A 27,041-nucleotide genomic window follows, 5' to 3' on the forward strand; every position below is an offset into this window, starting at 1 on the left:
CTCTAGAACTATCCCATTATTAGATGATGTCTGAGCCATAATTGGCTCCCAAATGTACTTCCAGACACTCGTTGGCTGCCTGGAAGCATTTCAGAATGTGCTGTCCAATGTGAAAATGACCCCGTGTATAGGCTTTGAGTTTTCAGATTCTTTCTGGGTAAAGACAACAAAGACAACTTTGATTTTTCTCACCTCAGGCTCCTTGCATCTTCAGAGTTACCAAGAGCCATCTTACCTCCTTGTCAGGAAAGATATAACACTGGAAATCTTCTGGTTGGCCTGTTCTTACAATGTCATTACTTGTGCAAAATATTCTGTGCCACATATGGTATAAATATTTAAAGGCAAACCATTTTCTGATGAGATATGATGGCTATGAGTGTCTCCCCTTGTTCCGTTTCTTGTTAATGTGTAAAAAATATAGTTGTCCATGTCCTCTTTCCTGATCCGAGTGAATCACTCAAACTATGTCTCTTTGTGTCTGGAATTTTAGAATGCGTTCTGACCAGCTTTAGCAGCGCGAGCTGCTGATGGCACTGGATGGTCCGCATTCTCTGGGGGTGTGGTTGGAGCGGCTCCCTGTCTGGCTCCGCTGGCTCCCCTGTTGGGTTGCGGGGGTGAGTCTTTGCTCATCAGCATGTGTGTTGCTTCTCTTGTAGCACAGACTCTGTTGCTTTGCTCCAAAACGCTTTTTTCCCTCACCCTCCAATATCAAAGTTATTCCAGTCTCACTTTGACGGGAATGGCCAGCTGATTTGGGTGCAGTAAGACTGGCAGTGAATTCTGAGATTGGCATCGCCCCTTGCCAGGTTTGGGTCCCAGCAGGCCAAGGCTTATAGGGTGCAGGTTGGCTCAGCCTGCTCCCCTTCTGTCCTCCTAAAGGACCAGGAACCAGAGGATCCAGCTGAGTTTGTTAGGCTACAGCAGGAGAGGTGTCTTTTGGCAAAGACGGCTGTGTTTGGCCCGAGCTGGTCTGGACATCACGGGCATTGTCGCTGCCATCTGTTCACAGCTGTGCCGGTTGCACTGCTCCTTTGGGGTCAGGTCCTGGCAGCTCCTGTTACCTCCGTATCCTCTGCCCTGATCCACAGGAAACTGGAGTTCTTTACAGAGCTGTCCTTCCTGCTGCTCCTTAACAGTTGCCATCCCTAGAAGCCTATACCTCCTTGGCAGAACAGAGGCTGTATTCTGCATTGTAGGCGCAAGGGTGGCTGTGGACTTGAGTTCTGGTGTCTGTATTCGGGAAACAGAGGTCATAATGTAGATATCTCCCCCTAGTATAAGAAGGCTGTTCAGAAGCTGGAGAGCGTGGACCTGGTCATCCTTAGTGTTGGCTGCAGTTGATGATTGACGACAGCAGTGTCTTAGCCCCTCTGGAGACCTCTAGAGAACTCGGGGCTCAGGGTTGGCTGCCGGCCACATCCGCCTTTGCTCTATGTTCTGCCTGTCTCCCTTTGCTTTGTTTACAAAAGAAAATGACTGACTGGCTTGCATCATTTCCTCTATAAATGATTTTGTGTGTGTGTTATTCACTCAGTCGTATCCGACTCTTTTGTGACCCCACAGACTGCAGCCAGCCAAGCTCCTCTGTCCATGGGATTCTCCAGGCAAGAATACTGGAGTGACCTGCTATTCCCTTCTCCAGGGCATCTTCCCAACCCAGGGATCGAACATGGGTCTCCCGCATTGCAGGCAGATTCTTTACTGGCTGAGCCACCAGGGTGGTGATTTTGGTTCCTCGTTAATAAAGAGCTACATGTTTCTGAGCTCTTTTCTGTAACGAGGGCAGGCAGCCTGTAAGGGGATTGCGAGCATGTGTGGACTCTGTGATCAGATTGCCTTCATTCACATCCTGCCTCTGTGACCTGCTAACTCACTGACCTCTGTGAAGTTACCCTCCAGGCTTCAGTTTCTCCAGCGGCCCTTTTCCTCTTGCCAAGATTACATTACCTGAAGAGTGATACATGTGTGATACCAAGATTTGCACTCAGCATTTAAAGCACATTCAATAAATGTTAGGCATGTCCCTTCATTTTTGTTGAAGATTTCGTAGAAAAATAGCAGATGAGACCTTGTCCTCATTGAGGAAGGTATTATCATGTCAAATACATGACGAAAGAAAATTGGTGAAAGAAATTAGATTCAGATCAGATACTGAGCGGGGTTGAATAGGGAGCTTCCCCTGAGAGGTGCTCCGATCACCGTGCAGAAAATACTCCAGACATGCTGCCCCGTGGCTCCTCTGGCACTATCCACAGTGTGTGGTCATTGCCTGGTTTTCTTTATTGGCTTGCTTGTTTTCTGTGGTCCTTCCTTAAAATGAGAGGTCTTTGAGCATGGCCTTGTTATTCCTCTATTCCTGCTTCTAGAACAGGGCCTGCAGGCCAGGCCTTTAAGTCAATTCATATATGAGCTGAGAACTTCCAAATGTACAAGCTGGGTTTAGAAAAAGCAGAGGAGCCAAAGAGCAAATTGCCAGCAACTTCAATTTTAAGTCAAAGCTGTGGTTTTTCCAGTAGTCATGTACAGATTTGAGAGTTGGACCATAAAGAAGGCTGACAATCAAAGAATTGATACTTCCTAATTGTGGTGCTGGAGAAGACTCTTGAGAATCCTATGGACTGTAAGGATATCAAAGCAGTCAATACTAAAGGAAATCAATCCTGAATATTTACTGGAAGGACTGATGCTGAAGCTGAAGCTCTAGTACTTTGGTTACCTGATAGGAAGAGTCGACTCATTGGAAAAGACCCTGATGCGGGGAAAGGTTGAGGTCAAAAGGAGAAGGTGGTGGTAGAGGATGAAATGGTTGGGTGGCATCATTGGCCCAGTGGACATGAATTTGAGCAAACTCTGTGAGATAGTGGAGGACCAAGGTGCCTGGTGTGCTAGTCCATGGAGTTGCAAGGATTTGGAAGTGAATAACAACCACAAAACAGGGGTTGGCTCATGATACATATTTGTTGAATGTTCACGTCCAGCACATCTTTTTCTGGGGAGCAGTGCAGAGAAGAAAGCATAGCATGCATGTAGGGTTCCCTTGCTCTAAGGGAGGGGAAGTCCTGTGTTTGCATGGGGAAGGTGGCCTTCTCTCCCTGTCTGGGCTCTGAGTGGGTTGATCATGGAGTAGGGAGGACTTATCTTTAAGGAGAAGTAACAGAAGGAGAGAAGGAAGATGGTGAGAGACTTGAGATACAGAGGGTCACCTGTGAGCAGTTGTGTAAAACTAAGGTCATGGTCTTTTTGCTTCTGATTTTATTATTTCCCTGTTTTGTGGAAAGAAGAAGTTCAACAAGGGACAGTTCAAGATGGCTCTTTGTTAAAATTACAGAAAAACTTGAACATACAGGAAAATAAGAAGAGTATAGTAATGAATGCCTATGTACCCCTCACTGGGCTTCAGATGCTATTAAGTCATAGTCCTGTTTTTATCTCAGTGCTTCTCCCCTAGATATTTTTATTTTTAAATATATTTTATTGAGATATAGTTGATTTACAATGTTGTTCATTACTACTACACAGCCGATTGATTCAGTTACATACACACACACACACACACACACACACACACACACACTTCTTGTTCAGTTGCTCAGTCATGTTTGACTCTTTGTGACCCAAGGACTACAGCACGCCAGGGTCCTCTGTCCTTCACTGTCTTTTTCATGTTCTTTTCCATTATGATTTATTCCCAGGATATTGCATATAGTTCCCTGTGCTATACAGTAGGACGTTGTAGTTGATCCATTCTACGTCTAATAGCTTGCATCCGGTCATCCCAAATTAATCCCAACTAATCCCAATCATAGACAGCATGTTAAAAAGCAGAGACATTACTTTGCCAACAAAGGTCCATCGAATCAAGGCTATGGTTTTTCCAGTAGTCATGTCTGGATGTGAGAGCTGGACCATAAAGAAAGCTAAGCATCGAAGAATTGATGCTTTTGAACTGTGGTGTTGGAGAAGACTCTTGAGAGTCCCTTGGACTGCAGGGAGATCCAACCAGTTCATCCTAAAGGAAATCAGTCCTGAATATTCATTGGAGGACTGATGATGAAGCTGAAACTCCAATACTTTGGCCACCTGATGCAAAGAACTGATTCATTTGAAAAGACCCTGATGCCGGGAAAGATTGAGGGCAGGAGGAAAAGGGGATGACAGAAGATGAGATGGTTGGATGGCATTGCTGACTCAATGGACATGAGTTTGGGTAAACTCCGGGAGTTTGTGATGGACAGGGAGGCCTGGTGTGCTGTGGTTCATGGGGTCACAAAGAGTCAGACATGACTGAGCCACTGAACTGAACTGAACTGACTGAATTCCAATCCATTCCTTCCCCTCCCCTAGCCTTCACAGCATTTTGGGAGGGTGTCTTTTCAGATGTGAGCTTGTAGTCAGAGTAGATGGCATGTGCGGAGGGGCTGGTCCCTACGCTGATGTCCGGAACCCACCTGGGCTGTTCCCACTCCTGTTCCCCGGCTGAGGGGAAGGGCTCGGGCTCTTTATCCTGCCCTGTGTAGACAGCCGGGGTATGGGCAGAAATGGCTCCAAGCATTGTCTAGAGATGTGATCTGACTATTTGAAAGCTGGTTAAATAGATTATGTGCTTCACAAAAAGGTAACTCTTCCAAATAGCCTGTGGCATGGAGTGAGCAACTTTTAAATCAAGTTAAAATAGAAGGAAAGGTCAAAGTTTCATCCTTTGTATATTTGTAGCTTTGTTCCCATGTGATTACATAGTTGCCCACCTATCTGACCAAAGCTATGAAGATTAAAGCTTCGATCCTATTATAGAAATGAAAGGTTTCAGTGTAATTAAATTAACATAAACAGGAGGACACCATGGTGTGGGATTTATGCTGACAAAAATATTTCACATTGATGTTATAGAAACTGGAATAAAAGAAATCAAGCTGAGATAGCATTGACTTAAATTTGTCAAGCACATTGGGCATACTTGCAAAAACCTGAAGTGGGAGACATTCTATTACCCACATGGGCTCCTTTCTGCTGCGCTTCTGCACCTGAGACCTGAGGAAAGCTCATTCCAGTAACACTGAATTGCCTTGCCTTTCAGGATCTAATTTTTCTATATTCTCATATTGAAAGTGACAGAAGTAACTGACAGATTTCCTTTCAGTTCAGTTCAGTTCAGTCTCTCAATCATGTTCGACTCTTTGGGACTGCATGGACTGCAGCACACCAGGCTTCCCTGTCCATCACCAACTCCTGGAGCTTGCTCAAACTCACATTCATTGAGTTGGTGATGCCATCCAACCACCTCATCCTCTGTCGTCCTCTTCTCCTCCTGCCTTCAGTCTTTCCCAGCATCAGGGTCTTTTCCAAAAAGTCAGTTCTTCACATCAGGTGGCCAAAGTATTAGAGCTTCAACTTCAGCATCAGTCCTTCCAATAAATACTCAGGATTGATTTCCTTTAGGATTGACTGGTTTGATCTCCTTGCAGTCCCAGGGACTCTCAAGAGCCTTCTTCAACACCACAGTTCAAAAGCATCCATTCTTCGGTGCTCAGCTTTCTTTATGGTCCAGCTCTCACATTCATACATGACTACAGGAAAAACCGTAGCTTTTTTTTTTTTTTTTCAAATCAAGAGTTTTTATTGTCTTTAAAATATCACAACTGAGTCCATAGAACCATCTGCTATCGTGTTTCTGCAGCAGGATCACTGAGATCTTCTTTGACTAGACTAGACCTTTGTTGGCAAAGTAATGTCTCTGCTTTTAAGTATACTGTCTAGGTTTGTCATGGCTTTTCTTCCAAGGAGCAAGTGTCTTTTAATTTCAGGGCCACAGTTACAGTCTGCAGTGATTTTGGAGCCCAAGAAAGTAAAGTCTCTCACTGTTTTCAATGTTCACCCATCTATTTACCATAAAGTAATTGGGACTGGATGCCATGATCTTCGTTTTTTGAATGTTGAGTTTTAAGCCGGCTTTTTCACTCTCCTCTTTCACTTTCATCAAGAGGCTCTTTAGTTCCTCTTTGCTTTCTGCTCTAAGGGTGGTATCATATGAATATCTGAGGTTATTGATATTTCTCCCAGCAGTCTTGATTCTAGTTTGTGCTTCATCCAGTCTGGCATTTCTCATGATGTACTCTGCATATAAGTTAAATCAGCAAGGTGACAATGTACAGCCTTGACGTACTCCTCCCCCAGTTTGGAATCAGTCTGTTGTTCCATGTCTGGTTCTAACTGTTGATACTTGACCTACATACATATTTCTCAGAAGGCAGGTAAAGTAGTCTGGTATTCCTATCTCTTTAAAAATTTTCTACAGTTTGTTGTGGTCCATAGAGTCAAAGGCTTTGGTGTAATCAAGAAAGCAGAAGTGGATGTTTTTCTGAAATTCTCTTGCTTTTTCTATGATCCAGTGGATGTTGGCAATTTGATCTCTGGCTCCCCTGCCTTTTCTAAATCCAGCTTGAATATCTGGAAGTTGTCGGTTCACATACTGTTGAAGCCTGGCTTGGAGAATTTTGAGCATTACTTTGCTATCATGTGAGATGAGTGCAATTGTGCAGTAGTTTGAACATTCCTTGGCATGGCCTTTCTTTGGGATTGGAATGGAAAGTGACCTTTTCCAGTCCTGTGGCCACTGCTGAGTTTTCCAAATTTAATGGCATATTGAGTGCAGCACTTTCACAGCATCATCTTTCAGGATTTGAGATAGCTCAGATGGAATTCCGTCACCTCTACTAGCTTTGTTCATAGTGATGCTTTGTAACACCAGCTTGACTTCACATTCCAGGATGTCTGGCTCTAGGTGAGTGATCACACCATCGCGGTTATCTGGATCACGAAGGTCTTTTATGTACAGCTCTTCTGTGTACTCTTGCCCCCTCTTTTTGACATCTCCTGCTTCTGTTAGGTCCCTGCCATTTCTCTGCTTCATCGTGCCTTTTTTTTTTTTTTCCCCCCATCGTGCCCTTTCAACTTGGCATGAAATGTTCCCTTGGCGTCTCTGATTTTCTTGAAGAGATCTTTTCCATTGTATTGTCTTCCTCTATCTCTTTGCATTGAGCCCTTAGAATGCCTTTCTTATCTCTTGTCATTCTTTGAAACTCTGCATTCAGATGGGAATATCGTTCCTTTTCTCCTTTGCCTTTTGCTTCTCTTCTTTTCTTAGCTGTTTGTAAGGCCCGCTGAGACAATATGGTCCACTGGAGAAGGGATCGGTAACCCACTTCAGTATTCTTGCCTTGAGAACCCTATGAACAGTATTTCCTTTAGAGCTTACATACACTTGCCTTGTGTCGTAAGTTGTTTTCGCAGGGTAGCAAGGTCTGGAGAATAAAGATTTGGAGACTTAGTGGCAAGACTCTCTCTCTAGGCCTGATAGTAGTTTGGTTTAGTCCTCTTGGCGAATTAACTTTGGTTTTAGCTTACTGTTCTCTGGGGCCCCTTTGTTTCTTTCTATGCTTTTCTCTGATGTTTGGAATCCTGCAGTGAGGGGGATGGAAAATGTGTCATTCCCTCATTCCCTGGCCATTCCTGTGGCTCTGTCCTTCAACATAACGAACAGGCTCCTTTTAGACAGTGTTCACCAGCCTCATCAAACTTCATTTGTCTTCCATTTTTGAACAATATAGAGCTTCTTTAAAATGTAGGCCTAGAGCGCTTAAAAACTATTTTCCTCATTCTTATTTTCAGGTAATTGAGTCTTCCGGTTATGAAGCAGAGATGAGAACATTAGTTACAGCAACCCTTGAAAATCTGAGGGCAAAGACTCAGATGCCTAGTGGGACTACTAGTAGGAATTATTGAGTTCAGACTTCTAGGCTGTTTTCATTGTCATTCCATCCAAAATGGAAAATTTATATCTCTAAAGAATTACCCTGCTAATCAGTTTGTCATGCTTTAAATTGTAGAAAGGGAAACTGTGTGTTTAATACAGACCTTTAGTAAAATGTACCTTCTTGATGCTTTGGATCCATAAAGAAATCTCAAAAGAGATTTCTCTTCCTTGAAAGGGATCTTAAAACCAGAACCACTCTGTCGTAGCTTTGTTAACTTGACGGATGTTGCACAGAAAGAAAAATTGGGCTTGGTAGCATTGTATGTGACAGTTACTTAATGTACCACGTGTGTAACTTTCTGGAATACTTTAATTAGATAGTTGTGCTGAAGACTTCTAATGAACATTACCAGCTGTGAAACCCAAAGACTAATTTCTTACATAATGATGGAATATAAATATAATTTTCTCCATTTTTTCATGCCCTGAGAAGATTCTAATCTTTATCTGTAACATAGTGTACTTTTTTTCATCCCTAATTCAATATGTTATTCTATAGCTTTCATTGTATGTATTTTTGAAAACATCACTTGTTAAAACAGGGCAGCCTTTTTAAGAAGTGGTTTAATGAATCTGGGAGGGTGAACTCAATTTCAGTTTCTTAATTATATCCATTTAAATTCCATTATACTTTGTTGAGCACCTTCCATGTGCTCAGGACTGTTGGTGAGCAAATTTGAGTCCTCTGAGAGGCTCCAGAGCCATTTAAAAATATTTAATTGGAGAAGAGTAATTTTCTTAATTTACCGATAACCACCCAGGAGTTAACAGGCAAGTTGTGGTCTGTAAGCAGCGTCCCAGGCAGGGAGCTGTCCACCACCATGGTGCTGATTAAGGACTTTGCTTGTTACAAATCCATTACCTGCTCTTAAGCTGATTCACATCCACGGTAGGAGTAATGCATTCTGAAAACTGAATTCACTTCAAATGCCTTATGGAACAAAATAAAATACAAGTATGTGAATAAATAAGCACGTGCATAGATGAAACATAAGCTGCCTGGCGTTGTGCTCGTGTGCTTATGGAGTTTTCTTAGCTTTCTCTCTTTCTGTGTGATGAAATTGGTGGTGTCAAGTTCCTCAGGGTGTAGTTGGTCTGACCTTTATAGTCTATTGGTTCTCTGTTCTGCACTCACCTCTGAGTGAACTTCTGTCCCTGTTGCTTGATATTATTGGCACAAGGAGCAATCTTAGAAGAGGCCGGCTTGATTGCCCCTCATCCAGTCATGCTCACACTGGCGCTAGGACTCTGAGTCTCCCTGGTTCATGCTCCCTCATGTTGCCTACAGAAACTTGCCCGGGACAGTTGGAGGATCCTCAGCTCAGCCTGCAGTCTGCTGGGTTCTCTTTTGAGCTGCTGTTTTTTTTTTTCTGTTGCATAAAGTCCTTCCTGAGGGCCTAGTCCTTCCCTCAAGATGGAAGGGGCAGACCATAAGGTGTGGCCATTGTTTTCTAACCATGTAGCACATCATTAGTGCAGCTGATAGGAGAGTGTGCGCTGGGCGTCACAGGCCAAGGCCTGTATTCTCGGTCCCCTTTACACACTTGGGTGAATGAAGGCACACAACCCCCAGCCCCATCTTCCTGTCTTTGATTCCTTGTCTTCCACACAGTAAGGTTCTGCCCAAGGACTGGCAAGCCTGCCGAAGTCCTCTCAAATGTCCCGAGACACCTCCTTGATGCATTTCTATCTAGAGAACAAATTCTTGGTCTGACCAGTACTTTGCACACTATCTTTCTTGGCATATTTTTGAGTCTTAACTAGTATTTTCAACTGCTTTTAAATGGGACTCATTTGAGGTTTTTCTGCAGTGATTCTTCTTTCATCTGACAAAGTATCTATTATTATAATATGAATTTGCTGAAGCATTGATACTTTTAAATTGTGGTTCTGGAGAAGACTCTTGGAAGTCTCCTGGACTGCAAGGAGATCAAACCAGTGGATCCTAAAGGAAATCAAGTCTGAATATTCATTGGAAGATTTGTTGCTGAAGCTCCAATATGTTGCCTACCTGATGTGAAGAGCTGACTCATTGGAATAGAGCCTGATGCTGGGGAAGATTTAAGGCAGAAGGAGAAGGGAGCCGCAGAGGACAAGATGGTTAGATAGTATCACCGAGTCGATGGACATGAACTTGGGCAGCTCCGGGAGACGTTGGAAGACAGGGAAGCCTACTTTGCTGCGGTCCACAGGATCGTAGAGTCAGGCATGACTTAATGACTGAACAACAGCAACGTGATACGAATGAATGGTTACTCGCTATGATTACACTTCTCCAAACTGAAGGATATGAAATAACTGCTACACCTCTCCCTTCTTTAGAGGATAACACACTTTTTAGGAGGCCCTTTGGCTTCAGCCAGAAGACATATCTTTGACCAACTTCTTTTTCTCTTGTTCTACAGTCTGTATCTTGCCCTGTTCCCTTCCAGTTTTCAAGATATTTTAATTGCTCTGTCACTCTCTCAGTTAAAGTTTTGTGACATTGGGTACCTCAGAGCTGACAGGCAGATTATCTTATTTCCGAATATTTCAGCACTTGGCCAAGTGGTGCTGAGAATCCTCTGACCAGAATGCTTACAAAGGGACTGCTTGTTGGTAGGAATAGAAACCCGGAGCAGGGCAGTTGTGTTTACTCCATTCCACAGACCAAGATCTGAAGTTCAGAAAGGGAAACTGATACGCTTAGGGTTACTTGATGCGAATTTACCCTCCTGGTTACTGCTAAATGCTCACAACTTAGTTAAAGCAAATTAAAATGACTCTTGGGAAAATTTAATCTGCATTAGACATGTAAAGTTACCTGCATCATGCATGTTTACACACATGTGTACAGGCACAGTCATCTGGCTTCGGGATCAGACATCTCATTCTAGTTCAGCTGCTGCCTGGTCCCTACGCTGGCTGCTGTCCCCACGTCTGTACAACTGGGACATGAATAGATTGCTCCTGTGATCCTCTCTATTGCTGGCTCTGTGTTCCACATTTCTGGCACTGGAAGATTTGTATAGCGGGAGAGAGTTATTTGAACAAATTGAATCATGTGGGTACAGAGTTCTTAGATTGTTGAAAAATCGGATGATTGTCTGAAAAAGATGGATAGCAAAGCATCCCCCGTTTATATGACTCTTGCTGTTTAATTCTCATTAAAAGTATTCGTCTGGATTTTAGTTCTGTGTAACAGGCTCAAGGTTATTAAACGCACTTTATGGATCATTTGTTTAATGTGACCAAACTAAAAATTAAGAAGCACATTATTCAGTGTTCATAAAATGAATGTTTTAAACAGACAGATTCATTCTCGTATTTGCATCCTACTTTGATGTAGAGCTGTAATGGAGTTATAGACGGATATTCTCCTTGGACATTTATAAGCTGATGATGCCTGTTGAATACCTTTTATAAAGATTAATATTTTTTGCTCTGTGCCCATTACCAGAGCATTAATCATCATGGCTTCAGCCTCCACAGCTGAGAATGAGCAGATGTCACATTATTGCTGTCTGTAATCAGAGTGGATCGCACTGGGGAAGGGGGTGTGGAAGGCTGGCTGGTGTGTTGCAGGGCCTCTGATCCCCATGGCTGATTTGCGAGGGGTCTGGGCCCAGGGCTGCCTGCGCCTTCCTGGCATCTGGGCGGGGCTGTCAGCATTCACTCTGTGCATGGCAGGAAAAGCCAGGACAACTGTGCTGCTTGGTTTTGGCTTGCTTGTAGGTCAGCTCTGTGCCTTGACGCAGACTAACAGCCCTTGATGAGGCCTGCAGTCACGTCCGTGTGAAGATGATCTGCCAGGAGAAAGCTGTGGCCTTGACTCTCCTTCCAGAGCTGAACACTAGTTCATTAAAATGAGAAATCGCACAGGAGGCCTCCAACATCTGCTTCCTAGCACACTCCCAGACTGCGCTGTCCAACAGAGATAGAATGCCAGCTACATACACAATTTATAATTTTATACAGTCCACAGTAAAAAAAAAAAAAATACAAGACAGTTGGTGAAATTAATTTTAATAATATATTTCATCTGAAATATGTCAACATGACCTTGACCTAATTATTACAAATAGCATGTTTCACACTCTTTTTTTGTTTTTTTTTTCCATAGGAACTGTCTAAAATCCAGTGTGGTTTTTACATGTGTATCATATCTCAGTTTGAATGCTGAATTTTCATCACAGACTCTCGATCTGTATTTTTCACATTTAATAAAATTCACCACAGGAAGGGAGATTCATCTATACATGCTGTTCAGTCATTCCAAATAGTTGTTTGCAAGAACTGAATCAGGTGTCCATTTTTTACATTTAAGTTAAAAAGTTAAATTTAAAAATTACATGAAATTAACTAAAGTTGAAAATTCCACTCGTCAGTGGAACTAGCTGTATTTTAAGGGCTCACTGGCTACCCTATTTACTAACAAACCCTAAGGCAGGAGTTTTTGCTGTTTACTTTGTTGGAAAAGCTGACTTTGCAGGATAGTATTATTTCCGTCACTGTTACTGACAGCTGCCCTTGACTGAGCGCTGACTACTTGCCAGATACACACTCTACATCGTTTGATTCTCACAGTAAGTCTGAAGGGCTAACAGTAGCATGCCCATTTGCAGAGAAGGACAATTAAGCCTTCAAGAGTCTTTTAAGACAATTAAGCCTTCAAAACTTGCCCGAGATTCAAGGTAAAGAGTGGGACAGGTAGATATTATTATTTTCTTATGTGCATGGGTAAACAGAACTTTAATCAGCCCAAAAGGCTTTTCCAAAATCGATTAGACTGTTAGTCCCAAACTCCCAGTTTATCCCTCCCCTCTTCCTTCCCTTTGTCAACTATAAATTTGTTTTTTTATGTCTGTGAGTCTCGGGATTAACAGAAGCACACTTTCATACATAAAATAGATAAACAGCAAGAACCTACTGTATAACACAAGGAACTATAGTCAAGATTTTCTAATAGCCTATAATGGAAGAGAATCTGAAGATGTTTATAGATATACATGTACTGGGTCACTTTGCTGGACACCTAAAACTAACACATCGTTGTAAAGTAAACCAGCTCTCGTTGAGTTCAGCCGCTCAGTCGTGTCCGACCCTCTGTGACCCCATGGACTGCAGAAGACCAGGCTGACCCGTCCATCACCAACTCCCAGAGCCTGCTCAGACTCGTGTCCATTGAGTTGGTGATGCTGTGCAACCATCTCATCCTGTGTTGTCCCCTTCTCCTCCTGCCTTCAGTGCTTTCCAGCATCAGGGTCTTTTCTAAGAAGTCAGTTCTTTTGCATCAGGTGGCCAAAGTATTAGAGCTTCAGCATCAGTCCTTCCAATGAATATTCAGGACTGATTTCCTTTAGGATTGACTGGTTTGATCTCTTTGTAGTCCAACAGACTCTCAAGAGTCTTTTCCAACACCACAGTTCAAAAGCATCAATTCTTCAGCACTCAGCTTTCTTTATTGTCCAACTCTCACATCCATACATGACTACTGGAAAAACCATAGCTTTGACTAAACAGACCTTTGTTGGTAAAGTAATGTCTCTGCTTTCTAATATGCTGTCTAGGTTTGTCATAGCTTTTCTTACAAGGAGCAAGTGTGTTTTGATTTTATGTTTGCAGTCACCATCTGCAGTGATTTTGGAGCCCAAGAAAATAAAATCTGTCACTGTTTCCATTGTTTCCCCATTTATTTGCCATGAATTGATGTGACTGGATGCCATGATCTTAGTTTTTTGAATGTTGAGTTTTAAGCCAGCTTTTTCACTCTTCTCTTTCACCTTCATCAAGAGGCTCTTTAGTTCCTCTTTGCTTTCTGCTATAGGACTGCTATCATCTGCATATCTGAAGTTATTGATATTTCTTCTGGCAATCTTGATTCCAGCTTGTGGTTCATACAGCATGGCATTTTGCATGATGTACTCTGTTTATATGTTAAATAAATAAACTGGTAATGGAAGTAAAGTCTGATGCTGTAAAGAACAGTATTGTATAGGAACCTGTAATATTATGTCCATGAATTAAAGTAAATTGGATGTGGGCCAACAGGAAATAGTCAGAGTGAACATTGACATTTTAGGAATCAATGAACTAAAATGAACTGGAATGGGCGAATTTAATTCAGATGACCATTATATCTACTATTGTGGGCAAGAATCCCTTAGAAGAAATGGATTAGCCATCACAGTCAACAAAAGAGTCCAGAATGCAGTAATTGGGTGCAATCTCAAAAGTGACAGAATGATCTCTGTTCGTTTCCAAGGCAAGCCACTTGGTATGACAGTAATCCAAGTCTATGCCCCAATCACTCATGCCGAAGAAGCTGGAGTTGAACAATTCTATGAAGATCTGCAAGACCTCCTAGAACTAACACCAAAAAAGATGTCCTTTCATCACAGGGGACTTGACCCTACTTTAGTGAAAAAGCGAACAAGCAAAATCAAACAGACTGAGCCAGGTTCCCAGGCTCCAGTCACATATTGGCGGTCACAGCCTTTCTCCATGTGATGATCTGTGGGTAGTTGGTTTAAAATGTGTTTTCTTGATTTCAGTATTTGTTTGGTTGATTGTTTTTCTTTTCTTCCTTTGAGTGGGGAGATTGTCAGCTTTCCAGGACATCCATTCTGAACCAAGCGGGACTATAGGCCCCGGTCATGCTGTAGAAATGTATTCTATTCTCCATGGGTATTCTCTTCTCCATACTGGGGTCACCGATTTGAGACACTCAGAATGTGAAGGGGATTCTTCTTCCTTAAGTTCCAGATACAAGTCTAATGCTTTAAAACAGCTCATTGAAGGTGTGAGTGGCTGGGTAGCTGTGTGTGTGGGGGGGGTTGGGCGGGTGGGTAGGTTTGTGTGTGTGTGTGTGGGTGGGTGGGTAGGTGTGTGAGTGTGTGGGGGGGTGGATGGGTGTGTGTGTGTGTGTGTGTGTGTGTGTGGGTGTGGGTGTGTGGGTGTGTGGGAGCGTGAGTGGTTGTGTGGGTGTGTGGATAGGTGTGTGTGTGTGGGTGTGTGAGTGTGTGGGGGGGTGGATGGGGGTGTGAGTGTGTGTGGGGGGGTGGATAGGTTTGTGTGTGTGGGGGGGGGGTAGGTGTGTGAGTGTGTGTGGGGGTGGATGGGGGTGTGTATGTGTGGGGGGAGGTAGATGTGTGAGTGTGTGGGGGGGTGGATGGGGGTGTGTGTGTGTGTGTGTAGGTGTGGGTGTGTGTGTGGGTGTGTGGGAGCATGAGTGGTTGTGTGGGTGTGTGGATAGGTGTGTGAGTGTGAGTGTGTGTGGGTGTGTGTGTGGGGGGGTAGGTGTGTGTGTGTGAGTGTGTGTGTGTGAGTGTGTGTGTGTGTGAGTGTGTGTGTGGGTGTGAGTGTGTGGTGGTGTGAGTGTGTGTGAGTGTGTGGTGGTGTGAGTGTGTGTGTGGGTGTGTGTGTGAGTGTGTGTGTGTGGGTGTGAGTGTGTGTGAGGGTGTGTGGGTGTGAGTGTGAGTGTGTGTGCGTGTGGGTGAGGTGTGTGTGTGTATGGGGGTGTGTGTGTGTGTGTGAGTGTGTGTGTGTGAGTGTGTGGAGGGGTGTGGGTGTGTGTGTGTGTATGGGTGTGTGTGTGTGTGAGTGTGGGTGTGGGTGTGTATGTGTGTGTGTGTGTGTGTGTGAGTGTGGGTGGGAGTGTGAGTGGTTGTGTGTGGGGGGGGAACGTTCCTCTATGCTCCTGATGTTTTGTTCTCGCTTAGAAAAATTTCAGGACCTTTACTGTTATTGCAAACTTGGTCCTACCACTTCTTGAGAAAGCTGCAAAGAGCATAAATGCAGAGTCAGGGGTGTCCCTTGTCAAATGAGGTTCATTTTGCTCTGGGTTGGGAGGGCTGCTAGGTGGCTGGGGCGGCCTGCTAGGTGGCTGGGGCGGCACCAGGAGGCAGACCCGCTTCTCACTGCAGACCCTCTGCTGTGTTCCTCTGCACCTGTAGTCACGGGGACCGAGATCAACCCTCCTGTGTGTGCGTTCGTGTGCACGTGCGCCTGAGCGCTGCTGTTGCGATTGGCTTGGACACTCTCCAGTGCAGCTGAGTCCCCAGAGAGGCAGGTGGGATGATGGCTATGATGGCTTTGCCCCGATGTCTTCTGAGGTTGGGACAGGGTGGCCCTTGGCTGCAAGTCCTTGCTCGCCACCTAAAACAAGCAAAACACTGTCTTCAACCATGGAAAGGACTGTGGACCAAAGTCCTGTGCAGCTGTCTTGTTGGGAAGAGAGCGCGTCTCCACATGGGCACATGCATGCTGCTCACACGTGCCCACGCACATGCAGGAAGTCACCCGCACGCACACAAACACGCACGTCCACTGTGAGGTCTTAGTGCGTGTGCAGGGGCTCCTCCCGTGGATGAGAGCCAGACCGCTCCTCTAACAGAGACTGTTCCAGGAGGGGCAGGCAGGTCACAGAGCCAGCCTTACATCCCAGCAGTCTTGAGACCTGGCACCGGAGACCCACTTGTCCCCAGGTCTGTCGAGGGCCTGGGCTGGGGCCTGCCAGTCACAGGTCACCAGGAAGATGGATCAGTTGAGCCTGGATGCTTCCAGCTGTGGTCCTCGCAGCCACTGCAGGACCTGGGACGTTGCTCTTCTTCCTGGGGAGGCCTGGCCGTGTTTCCGTAGGCACTGCCGCCCTGTGACCCTGCGCCCTTGGAGGCCTGCAGGAGATGCGCCTGTACGGAAGCCCCAGGCATGCGGCCGCTCCCTCCCGGTGATCTGGTCCTGTGACGGGCATGTGGTCAGGGGTCGGTAGCGGTCCTCTGGACAGGAGTGTTGGACCCTCCCAGAGTCCTGCTCGTGTGGTCTTGTTCCATTCTCTCTGAGGTAGTTTTATCCCCATGGCCCCCTTTATCTTGACCAGCCAGAGGTGGGAGGCAATGATAAGGTTAGGACTGCAGTTATCCAGTGGATCTTGAAAACATCCCATGTGTATTCCTTAATATCCCTCGATACTATGGACCCATGAAGGGTTATAAACAAATGGATTTTTATGTTCTCAGAAACTAACCTGAATGAAAGCCTTTAAACATGTCAAAATGGCAGCAAAGTGTCCAAAATTTGGTCCTTTTTCCTCAAAAGAGGCTGGGTAATAAACGAGCAAAGCTGTCACAGAGCTCTGGGCTGGGTGGCCGGTGGGTGTTTGAGCCGAGAGCCAGGAATGGTTGACGGCATCTCTCCCAGCAGAAGATGGACAGGGCGGCCATCCCTTCCCTCACCCTGGAGTGATTCTGACAGATGACACCAACACACTCGATTATTTGGAGGAAGGTGAAGTCCACCCCTGCCTGTCCGGCGTCACAGATACATGAGGCCTTAGACATGGACTGTGGCCAAGGCTTCTGGGTTGCCAGAGCCCAAGGAGCCATTTCAGCCATCTCTGAGTCCAGGGCTGTGTTCCCCTGATTTTCTAGGGTCCTTTGTGGACACAGCCCTGCTGACCCTTTGGCCTGGCAAGTCCACCTGGCCTTCTACTGCTGTGGGATCCCTCCCAAGCTCGGCTTTGCTCAGCCTCCAAGGTCATGCTTTCCTTGGTCGTGTATTCAGCAGCGGTCTCTGCCTGCTCAGCTTCTCGTGGCTGTTCCTTCTCCACCTATGTGGAAATTAGACTTACCTCCGGAGCGGTGGTGGCAGCGTTGTTGGGGATGACCAAGTGGCTGGGGTGGCCGAGGGCTCATCTCCTGAGGGTGGTCATCATGCTGGAGATGTGTTTCAGGTGGGAGGGAAGGGGGACTCCGGCTGGAGATGTTCCACTTGGACCTTGAGGATGAACGCTGGCAGGGCTGGATTCAGACGGCTTGGCTGGGGGCCCTGCCCTGCCCCTTGGGTTCTGGGAGCTGGAGTGTAGCCCCTCACTGGATGTTGTGTTGCAGTTAAGGTCAGCAGAGCTACTGCAGGCTGGTGCGACTTGTGAACTTTTTTTGTAGTAAGACGTTGGAGCTGGGATGCCTGAGGAGTTCGTGCGTGCAGTGGGTCAGCATTTTGGGCAGCTGCATGTTCAGACTGGATTCACTGCCATGAGGTCATCTTGTGGCCTGTCCCTTGGACTGGCTTTGTCCTGGGGCAGCTCTCTGATGCCCGTGCCCTCTCCTACGCTGGAGGCCCCTCTCAGCTTTGGAGCTGTCATGAGTTCAAGGGGTGGTGGCATTTGGGGGAGATGCTCTCTGTGGGGCCGGGTGTTCACCACTGACGTTGTAGGAAGGGCTGGGTGGGAAGGGGAAGGAATCGTGTGGTGGCCCCTGACGTCCAGGAGCCACGATGAGGAGAGACTCTCGTGGTCCCCCTGCGAGAGCGCCTTCTCCTTGCACTGTGCTCTCGCGCCCTGCCCGCCTGCGATTCCTGACATCATAGCCAGGCCCGCCCGGCCTCTGCCCGGAAGATGCTCAGCCCTTTAGCATCTCTGACTTACCTCTGCCTAAGTGTTTGTTGGGTTCCCTGGTGGCTCAGTGGTCAAGATCCCACCTGGCAGGGCAGGAGAGCCAGGTGTGATCCCTGTCCTGGGAAGATGCCCTGGAGGAAGAAATGGCAGCCCGCTCCAGTATTCTTGCCTGGGAGATCCCGTGAAGATAGGAGCCTGGTGGGCTGCCGTCCATGGGGGCCCCAAGAGCTGGACACAGCTTAGCGACTGAGCACGCACACCAAGTGTGGAGTCCTGTTATGGTGACATCAGCAAGCAAATGCATATATTCACATATTCTTTGGAGGAAACTCCGTCTGGAAAAATGGAGTTGTTATTAGTTCCTTTTCTGTGGATTAAATCAAAATGGAGCTTGAAAAAGCATTAGCATGAGCTTCCTACATGCAGCCCCCTGGAAGTGGAGGAGCAGAAGGATGTGGGCTGTTTCTGCATCTCCCTGTCTGACCTACCTCCCTCCTCCATCCCTAGGTCTTCTTTACCACACGTGTGTGTTAGTCACTCAGTTGTGTCCGACTCTTTGCGACCCCATGGACTGCAGCCCACCAGGCTCCTTTGTCCATGGAATTTCCCAGGCAAGAATACTGGAGTGGGTAGCCATTCCCTTCTCCAGGGCATCTTCCCGACCCAGGGATCAAATCCAAGTCTCCTGCACTGCAGGCAGATTCTTTACCATCTGAGCCACCAGGGAAGCCCCTACTTCTTGGCAAAATCTCTCTACATACTTTCAGGAACGTTTCCAATGTTTGCAGGCTCATTTTACTTTATATTTAAAAAAACTCAGAAAACATTAATGCAAAAAATGCCTTTATGTCTCATTAACACTGGAAGTCCTAAAATGTAAAATTCTAAAAACAGGCGTGAGATATTTAATGTTTCCAAGCTCTGCTGTCTTTTCTCTCGTGCTCCGCATTCCTAAGGGAATGACAGTGGCTGAGCTTGTTTCACCATCAGAACTGGTGTTGTCAGCAGATCGCTCACGTTGGAGGGTGGATGTGCTGGAGTTCAATGGGATTCCCCAACAGGAAGAGACAATTAGTAATCAACATTTCATCTCTAGTCTTACTTGTGTCTAGTTCGTTAGTTTTCTTTGATTTTTCTGAGCATCCTTTCCATGGTCCTATCTAAAAAACAAATGAAAACCCAAACTACCTTTGATCCTTAGGCGCCAGAATCCCTTCCTTTCAGAGCTGTGCTTCCGGAGCCTTGCCTGCACTCCTAGTTTTGTCTTCTCATCCCACTCCAGGAAGCCGTCTTGAGCAGGACTCTGGGTGCTTTCAGTTGCCACATCCCAGGGCTGTTCTTTTGGATCCATTCTTGCCACACACGGGCCACCTGCCCTCCCTCGATTTGGGTGACGTCACTCATCTCTGCCTCATCCCACGTCGCTGCTCGCTCCATCTCCTGTTCTGATACCAACCTCCTGACTGCCACTCATAGTACTTCCTTCTCATTCTCCATACTCCTCTTTAATAGTCTTACCCACACACTTGGCATTCATTACAGTCTAAGAGCTGTTGCTTCTTTGGTCGGTGAGACTGGAGATCTCTAAGGTCTAGAAGGCTCTCTCTATGTGCCTACTAGGTGGAGCTACTTAAATATCCAACAGGCAACTCAAACGCAACTCATCCAAAACTACACCCTGGCCCTTTTCTCCTCCCTTAGATACCCTTCTGTTCCCAGGTTCCTCTCCTTGGATGGTGTCATATCCTGCCTCGGGTAACTCATCAAGGGGTCATGTTGGACTGGGTGTCTTATTTAACTCTCATTTAGCCCCTGGCCTCCTCTCCAGTTTATCACCAGCCACTGTGTTCAGCCTGCCTCCAGTATGCTTTTGTTCAGGGCCTCTTATTTCAAACATACCACTGTAGCAGGAGGTCAGTTCAGTTCACTTGCTCAGTCGTGTCCAACTCTTTGTGACCCCCATGGACTGCAACACCCCAGGCTTCCCTGTCCGTCACCAACTCCTGGAGCTTGCTCAAACTCATGTCCGTCGAGTTGGTGATGCCATCCAGCCATCTCGTCCTCTGTCATCAGCAGGAGGTCAGGCTTTTCCTAGTTTTTGCATGGATCATTGCAGCAGCTAACTAGCCAGTTCCATGCCTCCCATCTGCACTGCCCTACCTGGCTGCCATCGCAGAGACTCTCTCTGGCCTTTTGTATTATCACATCCCTTCCCCATCAGCTTCTCCCAATTCTTCATCCATTTCCATCTCACCCATCATATTCAGAATGAAACCTGAATGCCTGTCTGGTCTTTTATTCTGCTTCTCCTCTCCCCACCCTCCTGAACTTTGCCTGTGGCTCTGTGAATATGTCATCTCCTCCCGTCTCCCTGAATTTGTGCCTAAGATTGCCCACCCCACACGGGAAATTCTAATGCTTCTTCCCAGCAGGTGAATGTATTGCGTCCTGAAGGAGGGCTTCCTAACTTTCACCTCCAAGGTCAATACCTGCTCCCCACTGCTCCCTCCCTCATTCGCCCAGGGGTCTAGGAGGCCGGGGTGGGGGGGTGCTTTTCACCGGTATCTATGTCGCATCATGAGAGCAAATACCTGTCCAGAGCATCTCACCTGTGCCAGGCCCAGGCCTTCACGCCTAACCTTTCAGGAGGACATTGTGCCTAAAACCTATGAGTAACTAGTGCCAGTGTGTCCATGTTAGAGATGAGGAAACGTAGGCTGGGAGAGGTAACTAGCTTAGCCCAAGATTACCCTGCATGGAAAACAGCAGAATTTAAACCCACACAAGCTCACTCCAGAGCCTGAGCTCTCAGCCCTCTGCAGACTGTCCTCTGCAGGTGTGAGCCCAGCAGAAAGGTGTCCCTGAGCACGTAAACATTAAATGTGGAAGTTAGTGAGTTGTGAGCTGGCCAAGCTCAGGAACATTTGGGAGGTGTATGGAAGCAGAAGGGAACCATGCTCTGGTCCTCCTAGGAAACAACAAGAATAATTGCAATTCAAATCATTTGTGTTTTACCAAGTATTTCTTTTAAAGTGACCAATCAGTAAATTCATAATTGGCACAGAAAATTAGTTAAAATTGCCACATGCTTGTTTGCATTTGTGTTGATGTGCACACCATGGGATATATGTGAATATGTATCTGTATGCACGTGTTTGTTAATTGTCATCTTATATTTATATGATGACAACACAGACACATGTGCAGATGTGAGTATGTGTGTGTGTGAATTATTTGTTAAGAAGTGATTTCCTCCCAGTCAGCTGGCCTGACCCCCTCCAGATGTCAGTTTCACACTGCAGAGAGTGTAAGTGCAACGTGCCCTGTCTCGAGCTAGGAAAACAAGCTTCTACCAAACAGAGTTGCCTCTTGGTGGGTCTCCTGCTGACTTGTAACCCGGTGTCCCCTGCAGACTGCAGAGAGATCCTGCTTCCCATGATGACGGATCAGCTCAAGTACCACCTGGAGAGACAGGAAGATCTGGAGGCCTGCTGCCAACTGCTCAGCAACATCCTTGAGGTTCTGTACCGGAAGGACGTGGTGAGTAACCGTGGGACTGCCTCCGTGGACCCCATGGCATGCGTGGGCCTGGGATCCTCCTGAGACCCGGCCTCGGCGGACTGAGTCACGTTCGATTCATTGAACGGCCTGAATTGTAAGGGTTACCCTTTCTTTCTCTTTGGACCTTCCCTGGTGGCCCTAATGGTAAGTATCTGCCTGCAATACAGGAGACCCTGGTTCAGTCCTTGGTCAAGAAGATCTCCTGGAGGAGGGCCTTGCAACCCACTCCAGTATTCTTGCCTGGAGAATCCCATGGACAGAGAAGCAAGCGTGGCGGGCTACAGTCCATGGGGTCACAAAGAGTCAGACACGACTGAGCGACTAACACCTTTCTCATTTTCTCTGTAGAGTTGCATCCTCAAATTATTTTTTATTTATGTATAAAGCTTGATGGGGCTTCCCTAGTGGTAAAGAATCCTCCTGCCAATGCAGGAGGTGCAGGAACATGTGTTTGATCCCTGGGTGGGGTGGATCACCTGGAGGAGGAAATAGCAGCCCACTCCAGTGTTCTTGCCTGGGAAATGCTATGGACAGAGGAGCCTGGCAGGGTACAGTCCATGGGGTCGCACAGATTCAGACACGACTGAGCGACTGAGCAAGCAAAGCATGATGATTGTATTATCATGTGTGTCTTTCTACATTAAAGATACTGTTTTGTTTCCTGTGACTTCTCAGCTCAGTGACTCCCAAGACTGAGATTTGTTATTTAAGGTCAGAGGCTTTAATGTTAAAAATTAGAAATAAACAGAGGGAGGCTAATTGCCTACTTTCTTTCAATCATTATTTTTAATAAATAATACTTAGTTTATTTTATATATGAGCATAATTGTTGTTGCTTTAAGTCAGTGGTGCTTCTGAGAATTCTGAGAGCAGGTCTCTGCCCCTTTTCGCAGGTTCCTTTCTGTACCGGGAGTTTTTTCCTGTTCTTTCTTTGCTGTTTCTTTTTTTCAAATGGTATTTTCTTCTGCATTTCTCAATTGTATGCTTACTCCTCTGACCTTTTTGTCTAATAAAAAGCTGGTGCAAGCACATGTGGAAACATCTGACTCTCTGCCTCCTGACCCCATTTACCTACCGTCAGCATTTGTGCACGTGTGCGCGCACATGTAAAGTCACTGGTTCTCTAGGTGTGTCTGGACGGGTGTACAGGGCTGCGTCTGTCTCTGCCTCTAGCAGTGGCCAGATGAATCAAGGTTTTTAAGGTAGTAGGGCTTGTTCTTAGCTCTCCCTCATTTGACCTCCGGACAGCTCCCCAGCCCAAACATACGTGGGTGTGCGTGCGCGTGCGCGCGCACACACACACACACACACACACAAACGCCTGTCCTGCCCACTTCTTTGCTGCACCTGCTTATCTTCTCAGAGTCTGGGTGGTGTGCTTGAAAAGAGAATTACGGTAAATTAGTTCACTGCGACTGTGGCTATGTCCACTCTTCCCAGGCTTTGCCTTTGAAAGGTCTTGCAAGCCTCAACCCAAAGGCCAGCCTTCAATCATCCCAGTCCAGGCCTTTTGAAAAATGCTCAACATCGCTCATTATTAGAGAAATGCAAATCAAAACTGCAATGAAGTTATTGCTTCACTTCAATCATCAGAATGGCCATCGTCAAGAAATCTACAAACAGCAAATGCTGGGGAGGATGTGGAGAAAAGGGAACCCTCTTACACGGTTGGTGGGAATATAAATTGATACAGCCACTATGGAGAACAGTGTGGAGAGTCCTTTAAAAACTAAGAAAAAAACCACCATATGACCCAACAGCCCCACTCCTGGGCATATACTCTGAGGAAACCATAATTTAAAAAGACACATGTACCCCAAAGTTCATTGCAGCACTATTTACAATAGCTTGAACACAGAAATAACCTAGATGTCCATTGACAGATGAATGGATGAAGAAGCTGTGTTATATATATATACAATGTAATGTTGTTCAGCCATAGAAAGGAACACATTTGAGTCCGTTCTAGTGAGGTGGATGAAGTTGGAACCTGTTACACAGAGTGAAGTTAGTTGGAAATGGGAAAAACAAATATCGTATCTTAATGCATAAGGATGGAATCTAGAAAGAATGGTGCCGATGAAGCTACTTGCAGGGCAAGAACAGAGACACAGACATAGAGCGCAGGTTTGTGGACACGGCGGGGGAGGGGGGGAGTGGGACACATGGAGAGGGGAGCGTGGAAACACATACATTAGCACGTGTGAAGTAGACGGCCGGGGGGGCTTGCTACATGACCCGGGGAACCCACACCGGGGCTCTGTGACAACCCAGGGGGGTGGGGTGGGATGGGGGTGGGGGGAGGTTCACGAGGGGGCACGTGTGTATCCATGCCTGATTCGCGTTGTTGTGTGGTGAAACCCAACACAAGGTTGTAAAGCAATTAGCCTCCAATTAAACACGGGAAAGAGTGGGAAAAAAAGATTGGCAGTGAAAAGTTGTAAGGCCAAGCCTTGTAGAGGAGGCAGGGCCTGCCTGGCCTGTGCGGAGCGCCTAGAAAACCAGTCTAAACGCTTTCAGAATTCATGAAGAAGAATCAACAGTCCCATCACACACGAGATGAAGGAGCTCACTTTTACGGATCGGAGGTGCTCCGGCATGCTGAATTCTAGGTGTTGTGTAGGGTGATATGTAAACACTCGATTCTATGCAGGCAGACCCACGTTACTGGGGTCTGACATGCGGCGCGGGCAATGTGGTTGTTAGCCGCCGGCCCTCTGTGTGCAAGTGGGCAAGTGTCTTTCGAAAGCTAATTGGTGAGCTAATCAGGGATCATAAACATGATATTGTTTAAACAGATTTGCTTTTATTTTTAAGGTTTGCTTCAATTAAATTACTGCGATTATATAACATTACCATTAATGGGCTATAATTAATAAAATGCCTTCAGTTTTCTTTGTGAAGGCTTTTGCCTGTGACAAGGGCCATTTTTCATCTCGTTAAGGGTTATAATTGAGTTACTCTTTACAGGGTAAATGGATTCCGTGACAGCCGCAGGGCTGGCATGTTAATGACTGTCTTAGCTGTTGGTTTACACTCATGTGTCTCCTGCAGGGGCCGACGCAGAGGCACGTGCAGATCATCATGGAGAAGCTTCTCCGGACAGTGAACCGAACCGTCATTTCCATGGGGCGGGACTCTGAACTCATCGTAAGTGCTCGATGACACACGCGTGGGGGTCTCGTTGTGCTCCTGACAGCATCTTTCCTGGGAAAGTCATTCATTCACTTTCAAGCTTGAAAATCCACATGGTCCTCTTGCACCTGCCTTTTGAAGCCATCTCTTACTACAATATAGCAAGCAGTTGCGACGCATTTATTTACAGCCTAGTAGGTTAAGTGGGCTCATTTTCCATGATTCTAGAAGCAGGTGTTGAAGGTGAAGAGCAAGCACGGCCACGTTTTGTAGACAGAGGATTTGGTCCCGGTTTTGTCGTCGCTACCTTCTAGCAAAGGGTGTTTGTTTTCTTCTAAGTTCCCATACGCCAGGCAGTTGCTTTCTACGTATTTACACTTAAGATCCCATTAATAAAATTTTATGAAGGGCCTTAAAAAGTAATTGAGGCACTCCGAGTTAGCTATTTTATGTCTCCTCTAATGTATTGTAGATGTTCCTCTTATACGGATACAAAGCATGGGATCTATTCTTTTTCTCAAGGTTTTTACCAGCAATGTTGGCAGTCTTTCAAGTTTCATATTATGGCGCTTTTTCCCAGAGTTTGCCACCATCATGATATTTAAATTTGGTTTCATGGGCAAAAGATGTGTTTAAACATGTTTAAATTAAGGATTTTTCCTTGTAGGTCTCATTTAATTCCTTTCATTTCTGGTATGTATTACCATTTAACTAAGTTTGGTGGATCCTATTTCAAAAAAGTCACTTTCCTAATCAAGGAACAGGAAAAATCCAGTTAGAGTTTTCGCTGGCAGTCAGACTAGGCACACTGGTCTCCCTTGGGGGAGCTTGGTTCTGTCTGCGTAGCCGGGGCGTGGATCAAGCGTGCTGACCCGCTGGCTTCCTTTGGACATAAAGCAGGGATGGGGCACTGGGCTGGTGTTGGTTCCTGGGGCTGCGTCACAGTGAAGGATGTGGCGTGTGGTTTTGGGTGCATCACAGAGAGTAATCGCTGCCTTTGCATGTTTCCATGTGGTAAAATTGTCTAGTTTATGTTTCTGAGTTTTAGCACATGTTGTGTGCAGGTTTTCCTTTCTGAGGTACATCTCTTTTCCGTTTATGCTTTAACATGTTTAAATTAAGGATTTTTCCTTGTAAATTGATGTTATTTACCATGGACTCTCCCAGGCTTCTTCATGCTCCTAACTGTTACTCTTCTTCTCTGTAAACTGGAAGTGCTTTTGTATGGGTCGGGGGAGAGGGAGCCCCGCGGAGGAAGACGTGGGGTGGCTGCAGAGGCGCCCAGGGTCCCGGTGCTCCTGTCTCCTGTCTGCTGTGCCCTGGCTGCTCCTGGGATACTCCGTCATAGTGGAACTCCAGAGGGCTTTCAGTAGAATGAAGGGTGTGTGGCTAGAAGCTGACCTGAGTTTGGTGTCACTGTGCCGAGACCTCTGTGGGAAGGACACTCTGGACACCGGTCGTGGAGTCCCAGTGAGTGATAGGCAGTCTTGGTGGGCAGACGGGGGAGGTGGCTGGCGTGGTGGCTAGTGAGCGGGTGAGATGGTCCTATCTCTGGTTGGCAGCCTGTCCCCTCGGATCAAAGCCCACTGGCCAGCAGTTACGCTGGGGAGAGGAGGGCGGGGAGGACACTCAGAGCAGGCTGGTGGGACCTTGGGAGGTGGTGAGACGGTAGGATGCGCTCACAGCTCGAGCTGAGCATCTAGACTGGACCTTGCGGGCAGAGCATGGTGACTTTTCTCAGACCATGTGGTCCAGGGGGCCTTTGGGAAATGTCCCATGTCTCAGGCATGGTGATAACAGTGATGATGTAATAGCTGCCCCTCCTCGAGCACTTCTGTGGTGCTCAGCTCAGTCCAGTTCAGTCGCTCAGTCGGGTCTGACTCTTTGCGACCCCATGGACTGCAGCATGCCAGGCCTCCCTGTCCATCACCAGCTCCCGGAGTTTACTCAAACTCATGTCCATTGAGTCGGTGATGCCGTCCAACCGTCTCATCCTCTGTCGGCCCCTTCTCCTCCCGCCTTCAACCTTTCCCAGCATCAGGGTCTTTTCCAGTGAGTCAGCTCTTCGCATCCGTGTGTGCTGGGCACTCGTTAATGCACAGAAGAGCCTGGCTTAACCCTCCCGTTCCTTGTGCAGAGACCCCTGCAGAAATGTCCTGC

At 46.5% G+C, this 27,041-nt stretch overlaps 1 protein-coding gene across 2 annotated transcripts in view; it reads left to right on the plus strand.

Moving 5' to 3' along the window:
- Positions 1–27,041, plus strand: part of DOCK1 (dedicator of cytokinesis 1) — a 545,628-nt gene that overhangs the window by 185,249 nt on the left and 333,338 nt on the right. For both annotated transcript variants that reach the window (XM_065923534.1, XM_065923535.1), the window contains exons 26-27: positions 21,598–21,725; positions 24,801–24,896. In XM_065923534.1, coding sequence (XP_065779606.1) covers positions 21,598–21,725; positions 24,801–24,896 — 224 coding nt within the window. The remainder of the gene's footprint in view (positions 1–21,597; positions 21,726–24,800; positions 24,897–27,041) is intronic.

The sequence above is a fragment of the Muntiacus reevesi genome, chromosome 2 (assembly GCF_963930625.1).
Source record: "Muntiacus reevesi chromosome 2, mMunRee1.1, whole genome shotgun sequence".
Taxonomy (NCBI): Eukaryota; Metazoa; Chordata; class Mammalia; order Artiodactyla; family Cervidae; genus Muntiacus; species Muntiacus reevesi.